General features: G+C 43.1%; 1 protein-coding gene across 2 annotated transcripts; it reads right to left on the bottom strand.

Annotated features, from left to right (window-relative positions):
* Positions 1-68: 68 nt before the first annotated feature.
* Positions 69-22,872, bottom strand: LOC137324171 (uncharacterized). Of its 2 annotated transcripts, none has more exons than XR_010963533.1 (2): positions 4,863-4,937; positions 69-1,033 (listed from the first exon to the last, which is right to left on the bottom strand). XR_010963533.1 is itself a non-coding variant. In XM_067988308.1 (2 exons), exons 1-2 carry the CDS (start codon positions 21,954-21,956, stop codon positions 420-422), a joined length of 660 nt encoding a protein of 219 aa, XP_067844409.1. In that variant the 5' UTR covers positions 21,957-22,872; the 3' UTR covers positions 69-419. The 2 variants fall into 2 exon arrangements, 1 of the variants encoding a protein (XP_067844409.1); XM_067988308.1 differs by lacking the exon at positions 4,863-4,937 and adding an exon at positions 21,911-22,872.
* Positions 22,873-24,834: the final 1,962 nt, after the last annotated feature.

The raw sequence follows: 24,834 nt of genomic DNA, 5'->3' as shown, positions 1-24,834 counted from the left end.
GAAATACAATTGTAAACAATTTTACAACACCAAGTTATAGTCCAACAATTTTATTTGAAATTCACAAGCTTTCGGAGGCTTCCTCCTTCCTCAGGTGAATGTTGTGGAAATGAAATCCTCGAACCCTTCGCATTTATAAATCACAGAACAATACCTGGTGATTACAGATAGTCTTTCCAACTGCCCGTTGCCAAGGCAGACAGAGAGGTGTACCTACAAGGCCACCGAATATACAAACACCCAAAAAAAAAACAGAGAGAGAGGCAGAAACATAGAAACATCCAGAAGGAAGAGAAAGACAGCAAATGACCCATTATATTAAAAACAGATAACATTTGTTCGCTGGTGGGGTTACGTGTAGCGTGACATGAACCCAAGATCACGGTTGAGGCCGTCCTCATGGGTGCGGAACTTGGCTATCAATTTCTGCTCGATGATTTTGCGTTGTCGTGTGTCTCGAAGGCCGCCTTGGAGTACCAAAGGTCAGTGGCTGAATGTCCTTGACTGCTGAAGTGTTCCCCGACTGGGACGGAACCCTCCTGTCTGGCGATTGTTGCACGGTGTCCGTTCATCCGTTGTCGCAGCGTCTGCATGGTCTCGCCAATGTACCATGCTCTGGGGCATCCTTTCCTGCAACGTATGAGGTAGACAATGTTGGCCGAGTCACAGGAGTATGAACCATGCACCTGGTGGGTGGTGTCCTCTCGTGTGATGGTGGTATCTGTGTCGATGATCTGGCATGTCTTGCAGAGGTTACCGTGGCAGGGTTGTGTGGTGTCGTGGACGCTGTTCTCCTGAAAGCTGGGTAATTTGCTGCGAACGATGGTCTGTTTGAGGTTGGGTGGCTGTTTAAAGGCGAGTAGTGGAGGTGTGGGGTTGCCCATAGCGAGGTGTTCGTCGTCATTGATGACATGTTGAAGGCTGCGGAGAACATGGCGTAGTTTCTCCGCTCCGGGGAAGTACTGGACGCCGAAGGGTACTCTGTTGGTTGCGTCCCATGTTTGTCTTCTGAGGAGGTCTATGCGATTTTTCGCTGGAAATACAAGCAGGGTTACCACATTAACGGTTAGGTGCATGCTCAGTATACACGCCATTGACTTCTGTCTGATCAGAAAATCTACACAGTTCAGTCAGCAACTAAGAATGCAAATTTGAAAATTGACATGCTACAAAGTGCAAATATGGTTTAATATAGAAAGAAATTAATAAGAAAACATAATGAAAAAGATATAAGGGACAAAAATCTGCAGCCCTTCAGGCACACTCCTGCCATAACTCTAACAAAAATGTGCTGGGAGGGTTTCAAATTAGGCCAGGACCTGGTCATGCCAAGTCTTGGCCTTGCCCAGGAATTTTCTGGATGGCTTGTTGGCACACAAATGAGCACAAACAGATGACAGTGGCAGAGGTGGGGCCTCTGCATGCCTCAAGCAAGACTATCAACAAAGAAGGCGGCAGGGATTTCCCACACTGGGATTTCCTGCATCTCCAGCCCTCAGAGGGATTTGGCATATTATTGGTGGTGGTAGGACCAGGTGTACAAGACAACCAAAGGGTAGAAATGGGCCCCACCTGGGGGTCCAGGACCCCCAAAGAGAAAAAATATATATATTTGTAAATTCAGCCCACTGACAAAGCGGGCTAATGGAGGAACTTTGCCATTCTTTCTGCAGTGTGGGCCCTGCCCCCTCCTCTGGCCAGCCACTTCTGAAGCAGTATATGAGTGCCCCAGATATGCCCCTCGTAGCGCAGGCACCCACCATTGTCATTCAAATGAAGGGACCTCCTGCAACACTACAAACTTTGAGTCAGTAGCAGAAGTCCCAGGCAGGCACATCTCAGCATTTGCACCGGGATGTGTCCCCCTCCAATTCTTGGGCTTCATAGGTGGAAGATTGGCAGATCCCCCAAATTAACAGCGTAAATGGCTAAAAATATTTCTCCTGGGTTTCTGGCAATATTCGGCCAAAGTTACAGCGGGAGTTTGTGATGATTTTACAATCCTAGCCCCTTTGGGACTATCCCAGATCAGGCGTATTTCTCAGGCGTTCACTCTCAACCTAAGTTCAAGGCAGCCAAATCCTAAAGACACTGAATGGGTCTGAAGGTCTGGTCTATCTCTCCCCAAGGGAAAGGGTTCACCCAAGAATATAACAGTCCTCCAGATAGCGATTTTAGCAAGTTCCAGCCAGATTGTAATATCCCGGATATTGTGAGGGTTCAGGGATTTCTCCTCAGTAGCATACCTCTTCACCAAAAGAGCGTACGGAGATGGGGTTCATGAGTTAATGATACAGAAGGCTATGTGAGACAATATAAAAACTATACAGAGGTTTATTGATGAAACAATTTGCAATCTACAGCTGGTGAGACCGGTCAATCATAACATTAACAGTTTCTTAAAAAGGTAAAAATTATAATTCTTAAAAGTATTTAGACAGGATATCCATCAATGATCAAGATAGCTTTTACCTTCAATCCCCGAGTAATAGAAGACTATAGAGTCACCTTACTCTGATTCAGCCCTTCTAAGCGAATCTAAAAAAACTTGAGTTGAGCTCTCAGAATTTATACCATTTTTTCCGATTACTTCATCTTGGCTGTGAGCATTCTTGTTGACAAGGCTCTTGTTGAATAACTTGGTTTCAATTCTTACTTATTAATATTAATCAAAATCGGTTACATTTTAGCTGACTGCTGTTTTTCTTCAGCCTACGTTCATTGTAAGGAGTTATTTCAAGTAGTGGTTAAAGGTAGGTGCCCTTGAGCCAGCTGCTGTTTTCAGCTTTCTGCCTTTCTATGTCCCATTGTGTAGGGTTAGCAAGGAAAGCTCTAAGGTAGGCCCTCTTGACCATATCTGCTGTCTTCATCATGTGCTTATTTGTGTCCCATTGTGTAGGGTTTATCAAAGGTATGTCCCCTTGATGAAATCAATCGTCCATGATTTAGCTGATTGGTGTTTTCAGCATTTTGCTTTTTTTTTATTCGTTCATGGGATGTGGGCATCGCTGGTGAGGCCAGCATTTATTGCCCATCCCTAATTGCCCTTGAGAAAGTGGTGATGAGCCGCCTTCTTGAACCGCTGCAGTCCATGTGGTGAAGGTTCTCCCACAGTGCTGTTAGGTAGGGAGTTCCAGGATTTTGACCCAGCGACGATGAAGGAACGGCGATTTATTTCCAAGTCAGGATGGTGTGTGACTTGGAGGGGAATGTGCAGGTGGTGTTGTCCCCATGTGCCTGTTGCTCTTGTCCTTCTAGGTGGTAAAGGTCGCGTGTTTGGGAGGTGCTGTCGAAGAAGCCTTGTTGAATTGCTCCAGTGCATCTTGTAGACGGTACACACTGTGGCCACAGTGCACTGGTGGTGAAGGGAGTGAATGTTTAGGGTGGTGAATGGGGTGCCAATCAAGCTGGCTGCTTTGTCCTGGATGGTGTCGAACTTCTTGAGTGTTGTTGGAGCTGCACTCATCCAAGCAAGTGGAGAGTATTCCATCACACTCCTGACTTGTGCCTTGTAGATGGGGAAAGGTTTTGGGGAGTAAGGAGATGAGTCACTCATCACAGAATACCCAGCCTCTGACCCGCACTTGCAGCCACAGTATTTATGTAGCTGGTCCAGTTAAGTTTCTGGTCAATAGTGACCTCCAGGATGTTGATGGTGGGGGGATTCGGCGATGATAATGCCGTTGAATATCAAGGGGAGGTGGTTGGATTCTCTCTTGTTGGAGATGGTCATTGCCTGGCACTTGTCTAGTGCGAATGTTACTTGCCATTTATCAGCCCAAGCCTGAATGTTGTCCAGGTCTTGCTGCAGGCAGGCATGGACTGCTTCATTATCTGAGGAGTTACGAATGGAACTGAGCACTGTGTAATCATCAGCGAACATTCCCATTTCTGACCATATGATGAAGGGAAAATCATTGATGAAGCAGCTGAAGATGGTTGGGCCTGGGACACTGCCTTAAGGAACTCATGCAGCAATGTCCTAGGGCTGAGATAATTGGCTTCCAACAACCACTACCATCTTCCTTTGTGCTAGGTATGACTGCAGAGTATTTTCAAATGATTATATAAATATGTTAAAAGTTTGTTGTAAAAGATCTTCAAATGATTATTAAAAGTAGGTACCCCTTGTCCCCAAATTCCTTCACAAGTTCAGGAGAATCCCACAGAAATTCTCTCCCATAAATAGGGAAAATATAAGAGTATTTTTGCCAAGGAAAAAGTTGAGTGAATTTTATTCTGAGACTTAGGCAACAAGTAGGAATAAGGTTAAAGACAGTTTTCCATTCCAGCTGCTGATGTAAGGTAAGCAGCTTTCATTTAAATATTGTTACTAACTTCCCGTTCCCTCAGTAATGCTGACACTGCCAAGTGAATTATGCTTGAGATTTGCTTGCAGCTCAGTATAATAGTGACTTTAGTTGGTAGCAGTACATTGCGGATAGGAATGCTACTTAACCCAAAGGTGAGTCCGTTGCCAGTATTTCGATGAAAAAAGCTGGTAAGCAGAAAATTACTCTTTTAAATGATGTATGCATGCTAAGTAAATAATCTTGAAGTAAGTGTTATACTTTTACACTGGACAATTCACAAAGAGGCACACTCTGAAGATACTGAAGAGCTGGAAGGTATTAAAGTTCTTATAGTGGGAGCCTCAATATCATGTCCACAAATATGCAATACATTTCCACATGGGCAGTATTTGCCTTTCTTTTCACCTATATTCATTACTATTACATCAGCTGGCCCCTGTGCAGCAGCTCAGGTAGGGACGGGGAGCTGCTAATAAAGAGCCAATGATTACAGGAGGGCAGGAGCGGCTGAACAGCTTAGGGCTCATTTACTAAATAACAGGTTATTACCTTGTAATGTAGCAATAAATGCACATCTATCTGGGACCTATTCTGCTCTTCAACATCCATTCTTCCATCTATTTTACCCAGTTTACTGCGTACATGCATAAGCACTGACATGGACACATGCACTGGTCATATATTAACAAATACAAATAAATCATCAGCTTTTGCCCAGAGCCCACCACTAGCCTTACTTTTCTGATTGCAAAATACTTTCAATGTAAACATATTTAAGGTTACAGCAGTTTGCAGCTTTCAGGGTGAACACAGCTACAACTAATTTGTTTCCACAAAAATGGGTCCTCGACCTCCTTCCGTATATAAATACCATGTAATTACGTGGTAACAGCCAATGCTGTCTTGTACTATAAACAGCAAAGGTTAAAAGACGGGTTAGATAATGACTGACCGCCACCAACCTTGGGTTAACTGCAATAATAAGTTCTTATTCACAATTACTCCAGTTGTAACTTTAAACCTTAAAATTACTATTGGGCCATTGACCAACAAAGAAAGAAGCCTCACAGCAACGTTTAATGACAGACAATCAGGGGCTACTGACAAAGCACATTTACAAACAGTGATAATGTCATGTTATCACTTCAACTCCAGGCTCCAGAGAACTGACCCTGGAGCCTATGCACAGTAAATTATTCTTTTCTGACACACAGCTTACAGCTCCAGGATTTAGAGGCATTTTCCAAAGGTCTTTTGGGTTTGGCAAGGTGAGATCCCTACTAATGACTGCCTTAGCATGGAAGCAGAGCCTGCTGTGTATCACTGTCAACTGGACATAAAAGGATGTACTGATTGCAGAGACTGTGTTATCTGCTCCACACTATGTTCATCCTCAGTTTTCCTTGTACATGCTACACTTCTGATACAAGAGAACAAGGGAAACATTTGTCTGCAAGAATGTGATGGATTCACATCTATCCCATTTATATTACAGCACAGCCTCCAGAAGCAGCATTTTTAGAGGCAGTGTACATTGTGCTGCAGCCACCAAGACCCACAGAAAGGGTAATTCCCTTTTTATTATAGTCATAATATTAAACCACTGCTCACTTTGTATTCAAAAGTGGCTGCACATAAGTACTAATTATACAGAATTTGATATCCAAATAGATTACTTGTATAGCAAACACTGTGGTTGTGTTAAGAATAAAGTCAGAGGTTTAAAAGTTTAAGCCCAAGGATATAAAGCTGCTAAGTACTGTGAAAAGCTCCATCTTATTATTTATAGGCGGATTGGCTGCACATCCGTAGGTAAAGCCCAATTTTCTGATAATGGAAAAAGTGGGGTTGAGCTGGCCTAATGCACAAGCTTACCCACATCTGCAGCACAGAGGGACCTGGCCGAATCATCCAATGTGAGTACCTCAGCATTATTTGAATAAGTCACAGGCACAGGAAAAGCTTGTACAGCGAGCTTGGTCTGTTGCAAGCCTGTCTGGGATTGAAAATTCAGTGAGGCAAAAGCTTTTAACAGACTGGGATTGATTTTCGTCTTCACCTCCGGGGTGGTGATCTGGTGGGAGGATCACACGCCCTGTATAGAACCTGCCTGATTTTCACTGCCAGTGGAATTTTGGAAAATATACCTTATAAGGCTTTGTTTTCCCTGAGTTAATTTTTTTTTTAAACATTTAAAAAATACTGGGAACATTGGCATTCTGGAAAAGTTCTCATTGGGTGCTGTCTTTGATTGTTTCACCATAATATGAATTTATTTGCAGTTGTAGTTATTGTAAATGCTGATAGCTGGACCATTATCAGAGCATATCATTCACATCATTTTCATACCACACGGAACTCTTGAATATGCAGCTCACACTCATCAATCTCAGAACATCTCAGTTGGCCTCAATCCACAGGGGAGGTCAATAGAGCTGAGGTGAAATAAATACAATCTATGGGCAAATTTCAGCCCACAGCAACACTAATCTGGGCACTAATTGTAAAAAAATAATAATGAAATAAAGGCATTCATCAGCCATAATCAAACTGAACATTTGCAATGTGTGAAGGCCCTCTCTAACAGAAGTTGCTGGTTGGTCTTGATATTAACAAAAGAAAAGGTCAGCAAAAGATCAGACAGATGTGGCGAAAGTAAATAGGAAAAAAAATCAATTAAATTACAGGAATAAAAGCAAATTGCTGAGATTGACATTGCACAAATAAATAATTTTTTGTAGCACAAAATTACCATAATCACCAATATTGGAGCCCCTCAGGAGGATATCTGTAAGTGGCTATTCAGGGCTGTTCCAGCCATCTACCTTAAAAAATTGAGTTAATCCAGTGTCAGTGTTCCTATATTGTTTTACCATAGCAAGTCATTTTCTGTTTTCACCCAATTATTCATCGAATTACCGACCATTCGGCCCAACTGGTCTATGCTGGCGTTTATGCTCCACCCGAGCCTCCTCCCTCTCTACTTCATCTAACCCTATCAGAATACCCTTCTATTTCTTTCTCCCTCGTGTGCTTATCTAGTTTCCCCTTAAATGCTTCTATGTATTTGCCTCAACTATTCCTTGTGGTAGCAGGTTCCACATTCTTACCACTCTTTGGGTAAAGAAGTTTCTCCTGAATTCCCTATTGAATTTATTAGTAACTATTTTATATTTATAACCTCTAGGACTCCCTCACAAGTGGAAATATTTTCTCTACTTCTACCCTATCAAACGCTTTCATTATCTTACACCAGCAATCCAGAAGCTGTACCGTTCTGTACTCTATCCTCACACAGATGCATACCAGAAAAGAATGCGTGTACTGTTTCAAGCTCCCAGCTTTTAACCCTTGCATATCAAAATCTAGATAAAATCATAGAATGGTTACAGCAGGGAAGGAGGTCATCATTCGGCCCATCGAGTCCATGCCGGCTCTCTGCAAGAGCATTCCAGCTAGTCCCACTCCCCGCCCTATCCCTGTAGCCCTGCAATTTTTTTCCCTTAAAGTACTTATCCAATTCCCTTTTGAAAGCCATGATTGAATCTGCCTCCACCACCCCCTCAGGCAGTGCATTCCAGATCACAACCATTCGCTGAGTAAAAAAGTTTTATCTTATGACGCCTTTGGTTCTTTTCCAATCACCTTAAATCTATAACCTCTGGTTCTTGACCCCTCCGCCAATGGGAACAGTTTCTCTCTATCTACTCTGTCCAGACCCTTCATGATTTTGAATACCTCTATCAAATCTCCTCTTAACCTTCTCTGCTCTAATGAGAACAACCCCAGCTTCTCCAGTCTATGCACGTAACTAAAGTCCCTCATCCCTGGAATCAAGTGTACGGTAGCATAGTTGTTATGTTACTGGACCAGTAATCCAGAGGCCTGGACTAATAATCCAGAGTCATGAATTCAAATCCCATCACGGCAGTTGGGGAATTTAAATACAATTAATTAAATAAAATCTGCAAATAAAATACTAGTATCAGTAATGGTGGCCATGAAACTACTTGATTGTCGAAAAACCCATCTGGTTCACTAATGTCCTTTAGGAAAGGAAACCTGCCGTCCTTACCCGGTCTGGCCTATGTGTGACTCCAGACACACAGCAATGTGGTTGATTCTTAATTGCCCTCTGAAATGGCCCAACAAGCCACTCAGTTGTACAATCTCACTTACAAAAGTCATAATAAGAATAAAACCGGACGAACCACTAGGCACTGGACACAACAAAGGCAAACCAAGCCCAGTCGACCCTGCAAAGTCCTCCTCACTAACATCTGGGGACTTGTGCCAAAATTGGGAGAGCTGTCCCACAGACGAGTCAAGCAACAGCCTGACATAGCCATACTCACAGAATCATACCTTTCAGCTAACATCTCAGACTCTTCCATCACCATCCCTGGGTATGTCCTGTTCCATCGGCAGGACAGACCAACCAGAGGTGGCGGTACAGTGATATACAGTCAGGAGGGAGTGGCCCTGGGAGTCCTCAACATTGACTCTGGACCCCATGAAATCTCATGGCATCAGGTCAAATGTGGGCAAGGAAACCTCCTGCTGATTACCACCTACCGTCCTCCCTCAGCTGATGAATCAGTCCTCCTCCATGTTGAACACCACTTGGAGGAAGCACTGAGGGTAGCAAGGGCACAGAATGAACTCTGGATGGGGGACTTCAATGTCCATCACCAAGAGTGGCTCGGTAACACCACTACTGACCGAGCTGACCGAGTCCTGAAGGACATAGCTGCCAGACTGGGCCTGCGGCAGGTGGTGAGCGAACTAACACGAGGGAAAAACCTACTTGACCTCGTCCTCACCAATCTACCTGTCGCAAATGCATCTGTCCATGACAGTACTGGTAGGAGTGACCACCGCACAGTCCTCGTGGAGACGAAGTCCCGTCTCCTCACTGAGGACACCATCCAACGTGTTGTGTGGCACTACCACCGTGCTAAATGGGATAGATTCAGAACAGATCTAGCAGCTCAAAACTGGGCATCCATGAGATGCTGTGGGCCATCAGCAGCAGCAGAATTGTATTCCAGCACAATCTGTAACCTCATGGCCCGGCATATTCCTCACTCTACCATTACCAACAAGCCAGGGGATCAACCCTGGTTCAATAACGAGTGTAGAAGAGCATGCCAGGAGCAGCACCAGACGTACTTAAAAATGAGGTGCCAACCTGGTGAAGCTACAACTCAGGACTACATGCATGCTAAACAGCGGAAGCAACATGCTATAGACAGAGCTAAGCGATTCCACAACCAACGGATCAGATCAAAGCTCTTCAGTCCTGCCACATCCAGTCGTGAATGGTGGTGGACAATTAAACAACTAACTGGAGGAGGAAGCTTTGTAAACATCCCCATCCTCAACTGATGGCGGAGTCCAGCACGTGAGTGCAAAAGACAAGGCTGAAGCATTTGCAACCATCTTCAGCCAGAAGTGCCGAGTGGATGATCCATCTCAGCCTCCTCCCGATACCCCCACCATCACAGAAGCCAGTCTTCGGCCAATTCGATTCACTCCACGTGATATCAAGAAACGGCTGAGTGCACCAGATACAGCAAAGGCTATGAGCCCCGACAACATCCTAGCTGTAGTGCTGAAGACTTGTGCTCCAGAACTAGCTGAGCCTCTAGCCAAGCTGTTCCAGTACAGCTGCAACACTGGCATCTACCCGACAATGTGGAAAATTGCCCAGGTATGTCCTGTCCACAAAAAGCAGGACAAATCCAATCCAGCCAATTACCGCCCCATCAGTCTACTCTCAATCATCAGCAAAGTGATGGAAGGTGTCATCGACAGTGCTATCAAGCGGCACTTACTCACCAATAACCTGCTCACCGATGCTCAGTTTGAGTTCCGCCAGGACCACCCGGCTCCAGACCTCGTTACAGCCTTGGTCCAAACATGGACAAAAGAGCTGAATTCCAGAGGTGAGGTGAGAGTGACTGCCCTTGACATCGAGGCAGCAATTGACTGAGTGTGGCACCGAGGAGCCCTAGTAAAATTGAAGTCAATGGGAATCAGGGGGAAAACTCTCCAGTGGCTGGAGTCATACCTAGCACAAAGGAAGATGGTAGTGGTTGTTGGAGGCCAATCATCTCAGCCCCAGGGCATTGCTGCAGGAGTTCCTCAGGGCAGTGTCCTAGGCCCAACCATCTTCAGCTGCTTCATCAATGACCTTCCCTCCATCATAAGGTCAGAAATGGGGATGTTCGCTGATGATTGCACAATGTTCAGTTCCATTCGCAACCCCTCAAATAATAAAGCAGTCCGTGCCCACATGCAGCAAGACCTGGACAACATCCAGGCTTGGGCTGATAAGTAGCAAGTAACATTCGCACCAGACAAGTGCCAGGCAATAACCATCTCCAACAAGAGAGAGTCTAACCACCTCCCCTTGACATTCAACGGCATTACCATCGCCGAATCCCCTACCATCAACATCCTGGACGTCACCATTGACCAGAAACTTAACTGGACCAGCCGTATAAATACTGTGGCTACAAGAGCAGGTCAGAGGCTGGGTATTCTGCGGTGAGTGACTCACCTCCTGACTCCCCAAAGCCTTTCCACCATCTCTGACGAGGGGGTAATGGAGGGAAACTGGTGCCCATCATAAATGCAAGTTCTTTCTTTCTTTCCATTGAACTGCCTAACAGCATGACTGAACATCTTGAGTTGAGAAAGAAGAGCTAAATTTATATCAAAATTAAAATACTGCGGATGCTGGAAATCTGAAATAAAAACAGAAAATGTTGGAAATACTCAGTAAGTCAAGCAGCTTCGGTGGAGAAAGAAACAGAGTTAACGTTTCAGGTCGATGGCCCTTCGTCGTCAAACTTACTAAGCATTTCCAGCATTTTCTGTTTTTATAACTAAATTTATTAAGTGCTTTATCATGTTCTCTGGATGTCCCAAAGTGTTTTGTAACCAATTAATTACTTTTGTCATGCAGTCACTGTTGTTATGTAGGCAAATGTGCAGCTGATTTTTGCGATGCAAGGTCCCACAAACAGAAAATTAGATGAATGAGCAATTAGTTTTTTTTTGGTATTTTTGGTTAAGGGAGGAATCTTGGCCAGGACACTGGGAGAAATCTATTCTTCTCTTCAAATCGTGCCTTCTATGAGATGTTAAACTGACGTGTTGTTGCTCAGAAGAGACATTTAATAGCACATCCCAAAGACTCCGTCTCTGACAATGCGCCATTCCCTCATTGCTACTCAGGAGTGGAGCTTCAACCTACAATCTTCTGACTCAGAGGCAGGACTACTATCAACTGAGCCAAGTTGAAAGAAAGGGTGAAGTAAAAAAGCTCTTTAACAATCTAAAGATTTGTCCATTCAAAATGTGTAGCCTATTCAAAGTGAAAGCTTGATTCAGAAGGGAAATTAAGAACTATGATTTCAATCATAACAAGTGGCAATGATACATCCCTTGAAACTGTCGATTATTACATAGAACTCTGTTACAAAATTAAACACCATACATTGAGCAACTGCGAATTGCGCTGAACATCAATGGATTCTGCTTATCTGAGCACAGAGATGGTGTGTCTCAGCAACTGAAAGACATAAATTCACAGCGTGACTTCACAATCTTTAATATACATGTTAGCAGGCTGCCTTTGACTTTTTAATCAAATGATAACCAGTTGGAAAAATTAGTTTTTAAAATCTTGGAATAATTAGTTCATAGTGTTGATCATTAACATTTCCTTTCTACTTCTGCATCTGTGGTGGAGCATAAATTTCTACATTTATACCTTTTAAGCATCTACCAGCACATATAATATTATCTGCTGGATTACTGAATATCATGGCTGATAAGCCCTTTTGTGGACAGACTGATAACCCTGTCAGACTCACCCTGATATCTCCATCCACGTTGCTATCGTTTATTGTTGTATAGCCATTTTCTGTGCAGAGTAAGGTCAATATTTAACGCTTCTCAAACCTGTTCATTTACAGTTTTTCAAACAAAACTTCAGAGTTAAAAATATCTGTAAATAAACCTACCCTTATTATAGCAAAGCCCCTCAGAGCTAAAATTTTTTAATGCATTATTATAACGTATGGATGAATGTGCTGTAACACAGCGTATAATATAAAATGAAATGACTGGGAGCAAAGATCCAGTAACTATACGATAGCTAGGCTTTTTATAATGCTGGTTGAGTGTGATCTTCAGAAGTGTTACATGATTTATACAAGAGGCATTAAGCATTTATCATACTCCACACAGAAATCTGCAGTTACAATTAAAGAAATTGCTTCTTTAAATACTTGTTCCACTTTAACAAGTTAGGTTTTATTTTTACACATTCTCAAGGACAGACATAAAAGTACATTGCTAATTCAAGTGAAACAGTGTTAGAACAGTGAATCTAAATCAGTACAGCTGAAATAAAAGCAGAAAATGTTGAGGAAGGTCACATCTGAACCTTTAACCTGTCTTTTCTCGCTCAGATGCTGTGTGTTCTGAGGTATCTTCAGCACTTTTGTTCATATGTCATATATCCAGCTTTCACTGACTTTGTTTTTATCTCCAATACAGCTAAGAACATTTACTCAAGTCTATCCCATTTCAGCTTTGTTCACCTGTGTGATAACAGTTGTGACGTCACTTTAACTACAAGACAATGGTGACTACACTTCAAAGGTACTTCAGTATTTCATTGACCGTAAAGCATTTTGGGATGTCCTGACTTTGTGAAAGGCGCTATATGAATGTAAGTTCTTTCTTCTTTCTTGGAGGGGTTGGTGATGAGGTGCAATCCTAACCAGCACCCACTCCTCACTGGGAAGATCCGAACAGGGAGCCAGCTTTTTCTTCCCTTCTCCCAAATAAAGACATACTTGCTCTCGAGGCAGTACAAAGAAGGTTCACTCGGTTAATCCCGGGGATGAGGGGGCGGACATATGAGGAGAGGTTGAGTAGATTGGGACTCTACTCATTGGAGTTCAGAAGAATGAGAGGCGATCTTATTGAAACATATAAGATTGTGAAGGGGCTTGATTGGGTGGATGCGGTGAGGATGTTCCCAAGGATGGGTGAAACTAGAACTAGGGAGCATAATCTTAGAATAAGGGGCTGCTCCTTCAAAACTGAGATGAGGGGAAACTTCTTCACTCAGAGGGTGGTGGGTCTGTGGAATTTGCTGCCCCAGGAAGCTGTGGTAGCTACATCATTGAATAAATTTAAAACAGAAATAGACAGTTTCCTCGAAGTAAAGGGAATTAGGGGTTATGGGGAGCGGGCAGGAAATTGGACATGAATTTAGATTTGAGGTTAGGATCAGATCAGCCATGATCTTATTAAATGGCGGAGCAGGCTCGAAGGGCCGATTGGCCTACTCCTGCTCCTATTTCTTATGTTCTTAAATGACCATACATGTTATGTGAAAAATAACCAATCTGGCATAGAAATATCTTAGACCATGCCCATTATTGATATCTATAAAGATCCATGATATCGTCCTGAGATCCACTGGTGCTTGAATGCTTGCCACATAGTTGCCTTACATTTTATGACGGATGTGTTTGACAGGCTTTCCACTATTCTTTGGCAGTTTTCAGGGTTTTATGTGAGAACACAATGCCAAATCATATTGTGAAATTGCGGCCGGCTGATTTATGTGTGTTTTTAAGTATGGCCAGGCATATCAGCGACTTTCAAAAATTCTCATGGAACAAACAAGCCAAACAACTGATTCAGCAGATTTCAGAACACACATGATGACATTTTCGCTGCGATTTTTCAGATGTAACAATTGAGAGATAAAATGGGTGACAGTTCACCAGCAGATCCAACCCATTGTACACAGTCATATCGTTGCCATTTAAAATCAACCTACTTTAATCTAATTCTTATTTTCACTTTGATCACTACCCAATGTTTGGTATGTGTGGTATAGACATATATATGGTCAAATCATGTGCGTTATTAACTGTGATTCGCTGGTGACTTCAGAGCAGTCCGCTTGTGAGACTTAACCCAGAGGCCTTCTCCTCCAGCAAAATGTTTGAGTTGGTTACTTCATTTACATAATAACCAGAATGTGTTATTGTTCAAAAGATCAAATTGGTTTGTTTTCTTGATTTTATAAGCAGAATGTTACTTCGAACAAAAACAACTGCTTTGTCCCACTGAGAAAATTTGTATATTTGATGCAGATCTGGGTTGTGTTCATATCTTTTGTTAATGTATTTGTAATATTTGTTTCCTCTTCTTAATTGGATATGTGTGCAAAGTATTGATTGTTGAGATTGACTGGAAATCTTTACAGGGAGGAGTTAAGATCAATCCAAGGAAGAAGATGCTGCCAAAATCACAGTAAGTGAAGAGGTAGTTGAGATACTGGATGGGCTAAAAATTGATAAAGAGGAGGTACTAGAAAGGCTAGCTGTACTTAAAGTAGATAAGTCACCTGGTCCAGATGGGATGCATCCTAGGTAGCTAAGGGAAGCAAGGGTGGAAATTGCAGAGGTACTGGTCATAATCTTCCAAACATCCTTAGATACGGTGGTGTTGCCAGAGGACTGGAGAATTGAAAATGTTACACCCTTGTTCAAAAAAAGGTGTAAGGATAAACCCAGCAACTACTGGCCTGTCAGTTTAACCTCGGTAGTCGGGAAACTTTTAGAAATGATAATCCGGGACAGAATTAACAGTCACATGGACAAGTGTGGATTAATAAAGGAAAGCCAGCACAGATTTGTTAAAGGCAAATCGTGTTTAACCAACTTGGTTGAGTTTTTTGATGAGGTAACAGAAAGGGTCAATGAGGGCAATGGGGTTAATGTGGTGTATATGGACTGCCAAAAGACATTTGATAAAGTGCCACATAACAGGCTTGTCATCAAAATTGAAGCCCATGGAATAAAGGGGGCAGTGGCAGCATGGATAGGAAATTGGCTAAGTGACACGAAACAGACAGTAGCGGTGAACGGTTATTTTTCAGACTGGAGAGAGGTGTACAGTAGTGTTTCCCAGGAGTCGGAACTAGGACCATTGCTTTTCTTGATATATATTAATGACTTGGACTTGAGTGTACAGGGCACAATTTCCAAATTTGCAGATGACACAAAACTTGGTAGTGTAGTGAACAGTGAGGAAAGATAGTGATAGATTTCAAGAGGACATAGGCAAGCTGGTGGAATGAACGGACACGTAGCAGATGAAATTTAACGTAGAAAAGTGCGAAATGATACATTTCGGTAGGAAGAACGAGGAGAAGCAAGAAAACTAATGGGTACAATTCTAAAAGGGGTGCAGGAACAGAGAGATCTGGGGGTATATGTGCACAAATCGTTGAAGGTGGCAGGGCAGGTTGAGAAAACGGTTAAGAAAGCATACGGGATCCTGGGCTTTATAAATAGATTCATCTGACGAAGGAGATAATCTCCGAAAGCTTGTGCTTTTAAAATAAATTTGTTGGACTATAACCTGGTGTTGTAAGATTCCTTACATTTATAAATAGAGGCATAGAGTACAAAAACAAGGAGGTTATGATGAACCTTTATAAAACATTGGTTCGGCCACAACTGGAGTATTGTGTCCAGTTCTGGGCACTGCACTTTAGGAAGGATGTAAAGACCTTAGAGAGGGTGCTAGATCTGTTCTGAATCTATCCCATTTAGCACAGTGGTAGTGCCACACAACATGTTGGATGGTGTCCTCAGTGCGAAGACAGGACTACTCTCCACTTACTTGGATGAGTGCAGCTCCAACAACACTCAAGAAGCTCAACACCATCCAGAACAAAGCAGCCCGCTTGATTGGCACCCTATCCACCACCCTAAACATTCACTCCCTTCACCACCGGCGCACAGTGGCTGCTGTGTGTACCATCCACAGGATGCACTGCAGCAACTCACCAAGGCTTCTTCGAAAGCACCTCCCAAACCCGCGACCTCTACCACCTAGATGGACAAGGGCTGCAGGCAAATGGGAACAACACCGCCTGCACGTTCCCCTCCAAGTCACACACCATCCCAACTTGGAAATATACGCCGTTCCTTCATCGTCGCTGGGTCAAAATCCTGGAACTTCCTACCTAACAGCACTTTGGGAGAACCTTCACCACACGGACTGCAGTGGTTCAAGAAGGCGGCTCAACACCACCTTCTCAAGGGCAATTAGGGATGGGCAATAAATGCTGGCCTTGCCAGCGACGTCCACATCCCATGAAAGAATAATAAAAAAATATATAACTGGCGGCCAATTCGATATCACCAATTTTACACTATCGCCAATAGATAAAATGGCCCCAAGTGGAGTTAGCGGGTTAGTTAAATGTGGGGCATCAAAGCCAAGTCTTCTAGTATCTGTTGACAAACTGAAACTCACCAGGCTGTAATTGGCCTCTGAGAATGCAGACTCTGCACCTAGCTATGAAACAGCAGAATCTCTTGCATTTCAGTGTTATAGCACCATTTATAAAGCACATGGTTTACTTTGGAAAGGTTTCAGAGCACAAGCATTCTAGCAGTCAGAGAAACCTCTTTTGATTCAGAGTTTGAAAAGATGTGCCCTTTATTAAAGAACCACTTTTTTCCTTTTGAAAACTGTTTAATAAGCCTTTTTTCTGTTTGCCATAAAACATTATGTGAAAATGCAATTCATGTCAAAACACATGATTACACAAAAATGTAATTTTGTTACTTGAGAGTGTGTGATGCTATTGCAATGAAACAGCACACATCTGTTCCAGCTGCTGTCCCTCCCCCTCAAAGAGGCTGTTGGAGGTTGTTGGCTGCTCTTTTCAGATTCTCCAATCTGAAGATTCATGGGATTGGGGGTAATATATTAGCATAGATTGAGGATTGTTTAGCAGACAGAAAACAGAGAGTAGGAATAAACGGGTCATTTTCAAGTTGGCAGGCTGTAACTAATGGGGTGCCGCAAGGATCAGTGCTTGGGCCTCAGCTATTTACAATCTATATTAATGGCTTAGATGAAGGGACCAAGTGTAATGTCCCAAGTTTGCTGACAATACAAAGCTAGGTGGGAAAGTGAGCTGTGAGGAGGATGCAAAGAGGCTGCAATGGGATATAGACAAGTTAAGTGAGGGGTAAGAAGGTGACAGATGGAGTATAATGTGGGGAAATGTGAGGTTATTCATTTTGGTAGGAAAAATAGAAAAACAGAATATTTTTTTAAATGGTGAGAAACTATTAAATGTTGGTGTTCAGAGGGATTTGAATGTCCTTGTACATGAAACACGGAAAGTTAACATGCAGGTACAGCAAGAATTAGGAAGGGAAATGGCATGTTGGCCTTTATTGCAAGGGGGTTGGAGTACAAGAGTAAGGAGGTCTTGCTACAATTGTAGAGGACTTTGGTGAGACCACACCTGGAGTACAGTGTACAGTTTTGGTCTCCTTACCTAAGGAAGGATATACTTGCCTTACAGGCGGTGCAATGAAGGTTCACTAGATTGGACAACCTTCCCATTCCAGGAATCAATGAGGAGAGATTGAGGAGAATGAGCCTGTACTCTCTGGAGTTTAGAAGAATTGAAACATATAAGATTCTAAGAGGGCTTGACTGGGTAGATGCTGAGAGGCTGTTTCCCCTAGCTGGAGAGTTTAGAACTAGGGGACATAGTTTCAGGATAAGGCGTCGGACATTTAGGATTGAGATGAGGAGGAAATTCTTCACTCAGAGGGTTGTGAATATTTGGAATTCTCTACCCAGAGGGCTGTATGCTCAGTCGTTGAGTATATTCAAGACTGAGATCAATAGAATTTTGGACTCTAGGGGAATCAAGGGTTATGGGGATAGGGCGGGAAAGTGGAGTTGAGGTCGAAGATCGGCCATGATCTTATTGATGGCGGAGCAGGCTCGAGGGGCCGTATGGACTACTCCTGCTCCTATTTCTTATGTTCTTATGAAGGGGCTGAGCTAATTTCTAATGCCCATTTTCAATGGCTAGATGCTTTCTTGGCATCCATCAGGCAAGAACCCAGGAAGATGAGGTGGAGAGAGTGTTTTGACATCACTCCTGACTCCCTGGCACTGCATTTGAATGCTTCCACCTGTTTCACCCTTTTTGAAACAAGAACAACTTGCATTTATATAGTGCCTTCAAGGTAGTAAAACGTCATGGCTCCTGGTAAACCAAGGCTACCTCCTGCAGCCATAGGTATCAGCTTTGGCTCAGTGTTAGCACTCTCACATCTGAGTCAGAAGGTTTGGGTTCAAGCTTCATTCCATAGACTTGAGTACATAATCTAGGCTGACACTTGATAGCAGCACTGAGGGAGTGCTGCACTGTTGGAGGTGCCATATTTTCAATGAGTCATTACACGGAGGCTCTATCTGCCCTCTCCGATAGATGTAAAAGATCCCATGGTACTATCTAACGAACAGGGGAGTTCTCCCCGGTGTCCTGACCAACATTTAGCCTTCAACCAATATAACAAAAGCAGATTATTTGGTCACTTACCCCGATACTGTTTGTGGGACCTTGCTGTTTACAAATTTGTTGCCGCATTTCTCTATATTACAACGATGACTACACTTCAAAAATATTTCATTGGCTGAGATCATGAAAGCCGCTATATAAATGCAAGTTCTTTCTTTCTTCATGGCTGATAACACATTTGCACCAATCATAGACAGATTTAGAGTGCCTGTACAATGAAGCTTATGCTGCAACCAGAATGATTATCAAACATGCCATTTGGATCTTAAAGCAGAACTTCAGACATCTCAACCGATTGAGGGCCCCTTCCAGTACATCCTGCCCAGGGTCTCACAATAATTTCATATGCTGCATGGTCCATAACTTTCCCTGGCAAAGAGGCCTCACCAGGGAGGTCAAGAAACAGGATGGCAAAGCTATGGTAGAGCAGGAGGGTGAATCAGGAAACTGATGGGAGTTTGGAAAGGTGGGCTGATTGGACAAATGGCCATCTCCTGCCCAAACTATTACTTTCTTACTGTGTTTTTTAATTGACATCAAGGAAGTGACATCAAGGAAGTAGCTGCTGAACTACCAAGAAGACAGGTGCAGCAAACATTAGTTCTAGATCAATGCCAGAGCCACATGCATTTCCTAAAGGTGTAATTCACATCTGCAAGTAACCTCCCCAAAACACCTTCTCTTCCCTGTGCAATTCCTGAAATACCATCTATTCCATCCTTTGCTGGGCTCCTACATATAAAATCTGAACATTAGGTTCAAATGAAATGCAGTGCATTTGTGCAGTGTCTGACTGGTTAGTGTGTCTTGGGAAGGTGCTTTCCATTGTGTTGGTGGATTGTGTATGCCATCTGCCACCTAACCTACCTCTAAGTGATTCCCCTGATGGTCTGCTGGATTTCTGGTGCCCTATAATATGCATTACAGGGGTCCTGCATCTGAGTCAGCCATATCTAGTACAGTGGTGGCTGCTGGTCCCACCTCCTTTCTGTTCCTCTACTGTCAGTTGTGCAGTGATGCTTATTGGAACATATGTTGCATTGGCTTGAGAGCCAGCTGCCTAATCTGAGTATGCTTTAGGCATGCCAGTGCTGCTGGGAACTCCCTTAACTTGTTCACTGATTTGTGTGGAAGCAGAACTTTGGGCAGCTTAGACGTTTATGAATCTTTGACTCAGGCTGTTGCTTTTTGGCTCAACAGAAAATATCTACAAGGTTTGAGCTCAAAGGCTCCCACTTTGTCTATGGCATGTGCCACTGAGGGCTTCACTTCAGCTATCACAACAGCTGCCATACATTGCCTGTCAGATTGCAGTGCAGTCAACACTTCGGGGGAAAAATTTCGATAGGGCCTATTATTGGGCGTGGGTAGCGTGATCTGCTATTAACCCGGGCCCAATGGCCCCTGTGCAGGCAGGACGAGAACTTCGCCCTGCCTCAGTACTCACCTGCAAGCTGCGATCACATCCAGGTCTTGCATGTCAATTCAATGTAATTTGCACTTTCCACCAGCAGGGGGAGCTCCAATCTCTTAAAGGGAGGATGTCTCTTAAAATCTCTTAAAGGTAGACAGTAACTGTTCTTGGCTAAAATTAACAGCCTGCTGTCTGCACAGAGTCTGAACGGAGATCAGACATCACACACATAAAACACAAATGCAGGTCCTGACCTCATGTTTACACACTGATGAGTTATGTTAAAATGTTGACTAAAGGTTCATCACTTCTAAATCCCACATCAATCTCACAGGCCAGACCTCACCAATCTGCCGATCTGCCGATCTGAGTTTGTACCAGGCCTGCGAGGGTATGTGCACCAAGGTTCTCTGATGATGCACTAGAGGCCTTGGTGCAAGAGGTGGACAGAAAAAGGGACATTCAATATCCGCAGGCAGGGTTGGGGGAGGGGGTGGCAAGAGGTCCTCCAGACATATGCCCAAAAGGCAGTTGGAGGCAGTAGAGGACGAAGTCAATGCCAGGTGCATGGCACCACGAACATGGATGCAGTGCAGGAAGAAGTTCAATGCCTTGACATGAGTGGTCAAGGTGAGTGAGGTCAACTATCAAGTGGCATCTCCTACCAACTGCACCACTAGCCCCATCCACTGCTCCACACACTACACCCCCCATCACCCACCTACCAACAAACTACTTTCCATCAGTACTCAACTCTTGAATCAGATGCTTCCTCTCACCCTTACACATTACCACTGTTGCAAGCCGCCCACCCACAACTCACAGGCCAAACACAAGGGCGGCTATTCAATCATGGCAGTCACGTCACTCAGACACACATCCCGCTTTCTTGCAGGAGAAGGTGGCGCATATCAGGAGGCAGCAAGTGGCAGTGGCATTTATCCCCTCGAGCCTGTTCCGCCATTCAATGAGATCATGATGGACCTATGACCTAACTCCATTTACCCGCCTTAGCCCCATATCCCTTAATACCCTTGGTTCACAGAAATCTATCAATCTCAGATTTAGCATCAACTGCCATTTGCAGAAGAGTGTTTCAAACTTTTCCCACACTTTGCGTGTAGAAGCATTTCCTAACTTCACTCCTGTACGTCCTGGCTCTAATTGTTAGGTTATGTCCCCTAGTCCTAATATTCAAGTATAGGAGACCTCTAAAAACAGTTACAAATGTCTCAGCAGCCAGAAGCAATAATCCAGCCACTAACCTGTAAATCCTGCATGGTCCCTTTAAATAGAGCTGGTGGGGGTTCTCCAGGCACTCTAAAACATGTTCAGATGGTCGGAGTTAAGACTGTGCATTGAGTGGAGCATAAAGTGCCCAAATGTGTCTATCACTTTAAATCAGTATTGCACACTGACTGTATCCATTTTCCCCTTACTTTATATGCAGCCGCGTTCGGTATTTGCGCATGTGCTAACTCCTATACCAAGATGGCGCCCAGCGCACATCACACTGGAAACGTGCTTGCGCAGTCAAGGCGCCATCTTGGTGCCTCAAGAGGCCGTGTAGCGCTGAAACAACGGGCGCTACTCGGCCCAATTTAGTGCCCTTCATCTATAACTAGGTAGTGGTCTCCTTCAAACTCCTCTTCTCCCCTTGCAGTGTATTTTGCATGGACACAAGTGCCTCTTGTAGATGATCCTGCTCCAATAACTCTACTTGTTTCTCCTTACCTGTGCACTGTAGCTGATGCTTGTGTTTCCTCATCAACCCTGCCATTTACATCCTTTAGTTGCATAGTTGTGCTGGTGTTTGGCAGAGGAGATGAGGGTGGAAGAAAGGAAAATTGGTGGGAGAGCCATTCCCTGGGTGGCTCCGATGTGTCTCCCTGGCATTCCAGTGGAACCTTGAGAGATCAGAGGAAATAGAGGAAAAAATGGAAAGATTGTATACCGTCACAAAAATATTACTATAGACATTTTATATTCCTATTCAAATATTCCATCCTTCTGTCCTTGAGTGGATTCTTCCACACTATGATTGCCTATAGTGTGAGGTTATTGCTGAGAGTTAAAGTTCAAAGCCATCTCTCAACACTTCGACAAGGTTTGCCTGTCCTACTGAATGGGTGGGCTGACATGATCATTTATAATAAATGATACAGATTTCTTTTGTGCATACCTTGGGTATCTCTGGCTCACTGACTCTGATTTGTGCAGAAGGAACAAACGGAAGGATAATATAGAAAATCGTGATAACTTTCTGACTTCTCTCTCTATCTCTTTCTTTCTCTCTTTCTCTCTTTCTCTCTTTCTTTATCTCTCTATCTTTATCTCTCTATCTCTTCCTTTCTCTCTCTGTCTTTCTTTCTCTCTCTCTATCTCCTTCTTTCTCGCTTTCTCTCTCTCTCTCTTTATCTCTTTCTCTGTTTCTCTCTCTCTATTTCTCTCCTTCTCTCTCTCTTTCTCTCTACTTCTCTCTCTATCTCTCTATCTCTCTCTCTGTCTCTTTCTTTCTCTCTCTTTCTCTGTTTCTCTCTCTCTCTTTGTTTCTGTTTATCTCTTTCTTTCTCTCTCTATCTCTTTCTTTCTCTCTTTATTTCTTTCTTCCTCTCTTTATCTCTTTCTTTCTTTATCTCTTTCTTTCTCTCTCTCTGTCTCTTTCTTTCTCTCTTCAACTCTTTCTTTCTCTCTTTCTCTCTCTTTCTTTCTCTCTTTCTCTCTCTTTCTTTATCTCTCTATCTTTATCTCTCTATCTCTTTCTTTCTCTCTCTCTTTCTTTCCCTCTCTCTATCTCATTCTTTCTCTCTTTCTCTCTCTCTCTTTCTTTCTTTATCTCTTTCTCTGTTTCTCTCTCTATTTCTCTCCTTCTCTCTTTCTTTCTCTCTCTTTCTCTCTCTATCTCTTTCTATCTCTTTCTTTCTGTATCTTTCTCTCTCTCTCGATCTCTTTCTTTCTCTCTCTCTATCTTTCCATCTATCTCTTTCTTTCTCTCTCTCTCTGTCTCTTTCTTTCTCTCTTTATCTTTTTCTTTCTCTCTTTATTTCTTTCTTTCTCTCTCTCTTTCTTTCTCTCTCTCTATCACCTTGTTTCTCGCTTTCTCTCTCTCTCTCTTTCTTTATCTCTTTCTCTGTTTCTCTCTCTATTTCTCTGCTTCCCTCTTTCTTTCTTTCTCTCTCTTTCTCTCTCTAACTCTTTCTATCTCTCTCTCTGTCTCTTTCTTTCTCTGTTTATCTCTCTCTCTTTGTTTCTGTTTATCTCTTTCTTTCTCTCTCTATCTCTTTCTTTCTCTCTCGATCTCTTTCTTTACCTCTCTCTCTATCTCTTTCTCTCTCTCTATCTCTTTCTTTCTCTCTCTATCTCTTTCTTTCTCTTTCTCTCTCTCTCTATTTCTTTCCTTCTCTCTCTCTTTCTCTCTTTCTCTCTCTCTCTATTTCTCTCCTTCTCTCTTTCTTTCTCTCTCTATCTCTCTCTTTCTCTTTCTTTCTCTCTCTCTTTTTCTCTTTCTTTCACTCTCTCTCTCTAGCTCTCTTTCTCTCTCTCTCTTTATCTCTTTCTCTGTTTCTCTCTCTCTATCTCTTTCTTTCTCTCTTTCTCTCTCTCTCTTTCTCCCTCTCTCTATCTCTGTCTTTCTCTCCTTCTCTCTTTCTTTCTCTCTCTCTATCTCTCTGTCTCTTTATTTCTCTCTTTAGCTCTTTCTTTCTCTCTCTATCTCTCTCTCTATCTCTTTCTTTCTCTCCTCTCTCTCTCTCTTTCTCTCTCTATCTCTTTCTTTCTCTATCTCTCTCTCTTTCTTTCTCTTTCTCTCTATCTCTTTCTCTCTTTCTCTCTCTCTTTCATTCTCTCTCTCTTTATCTCTTTCCCTCTTTTTCTGTTTCTCTCTCTCTATATCTCTTTCTTTCTCTCTCTCTATCTCTTTCTTTCTTTCTCTCTCTCTGTCTCTTTCTTTCTCACTTTATCTCTTTCTTTCTCTCTCGATCTCTCTCTCTATCTCTTTCTTTCTCTCTTTCTCTCTCTTTTTCTTTATCTCTCTATCTTCATCTCTCTATCTCTTTCTTTCTCTCTCTCTCTTTCTTTCTCTCTCTCTATCTCCTTCTTTCTCTCTTTCTCTCTCTCTCTTTCTCCCTCTCTCTATTTCTCTCTCTCTATCTCTTTCTTTCTCTCTCTATCTCTTTCTTTCCCTCTCTCTCTATCTCTCTCCCTCTCTCTCTCTCTTTATCTCTTTCTCTCATTCTCTGTTTCTCTCTCCGTCTCTCTTTCTTTCTCTCTCTCTCTTTCTCCCTCTCTCTATCTCTCTCTTTCTCTCCTTCTCTCTCTCTATCTCTCTTTCTCTTTCTTTCTCTCTCTCTCTCTTTCTCTCTCTCTTTCTTCCTCTCTCTCTCTTTCTCTGTTTCTCTCTCTCTCTTTCTCTCTCTCTCTGTCTCTTTCTTTCTCTCTTTCACTCTTTCTCTATCTCTCTCTCTCAATCTCTTGTGAGAGAGGGAGAGGGGGAATGTGAGAGAGAGAGAGGGGGAATGTGAGAGAGAGTGAGGTTAAATATGAGAGAGAGAGAGGCAATGTGAGAGGGAGAGATAGAGAGCGAGAGGGGGAATGTGAGAGGGCGAGGGGCAATATGAGAGAGAGAGGGGGAATGTGAGAGAGACACAAAGGGAATGTGA

The sequence above is a fragment of the Heptranchias perlo genome, chromosome 8, assembly GCF_035084215.1.
Source record: "Heptranchias perlo isolate sHepPer1 chromosome 8, sHepPer1.hap1, whole genome shotgun sequence".
Lineage (NCBI taxonomy): Eukaryota > Metazoa > Chordata > Chondrichthyes > Hexanchiformes > Hexanchidae > Heptranchias > Heptranchias perlo.
The sequence above is the reverse complement of the archived record's forward strand: the minus strand, read 5'-3'. Positions and strand labels throughout refer to the sequence as shown.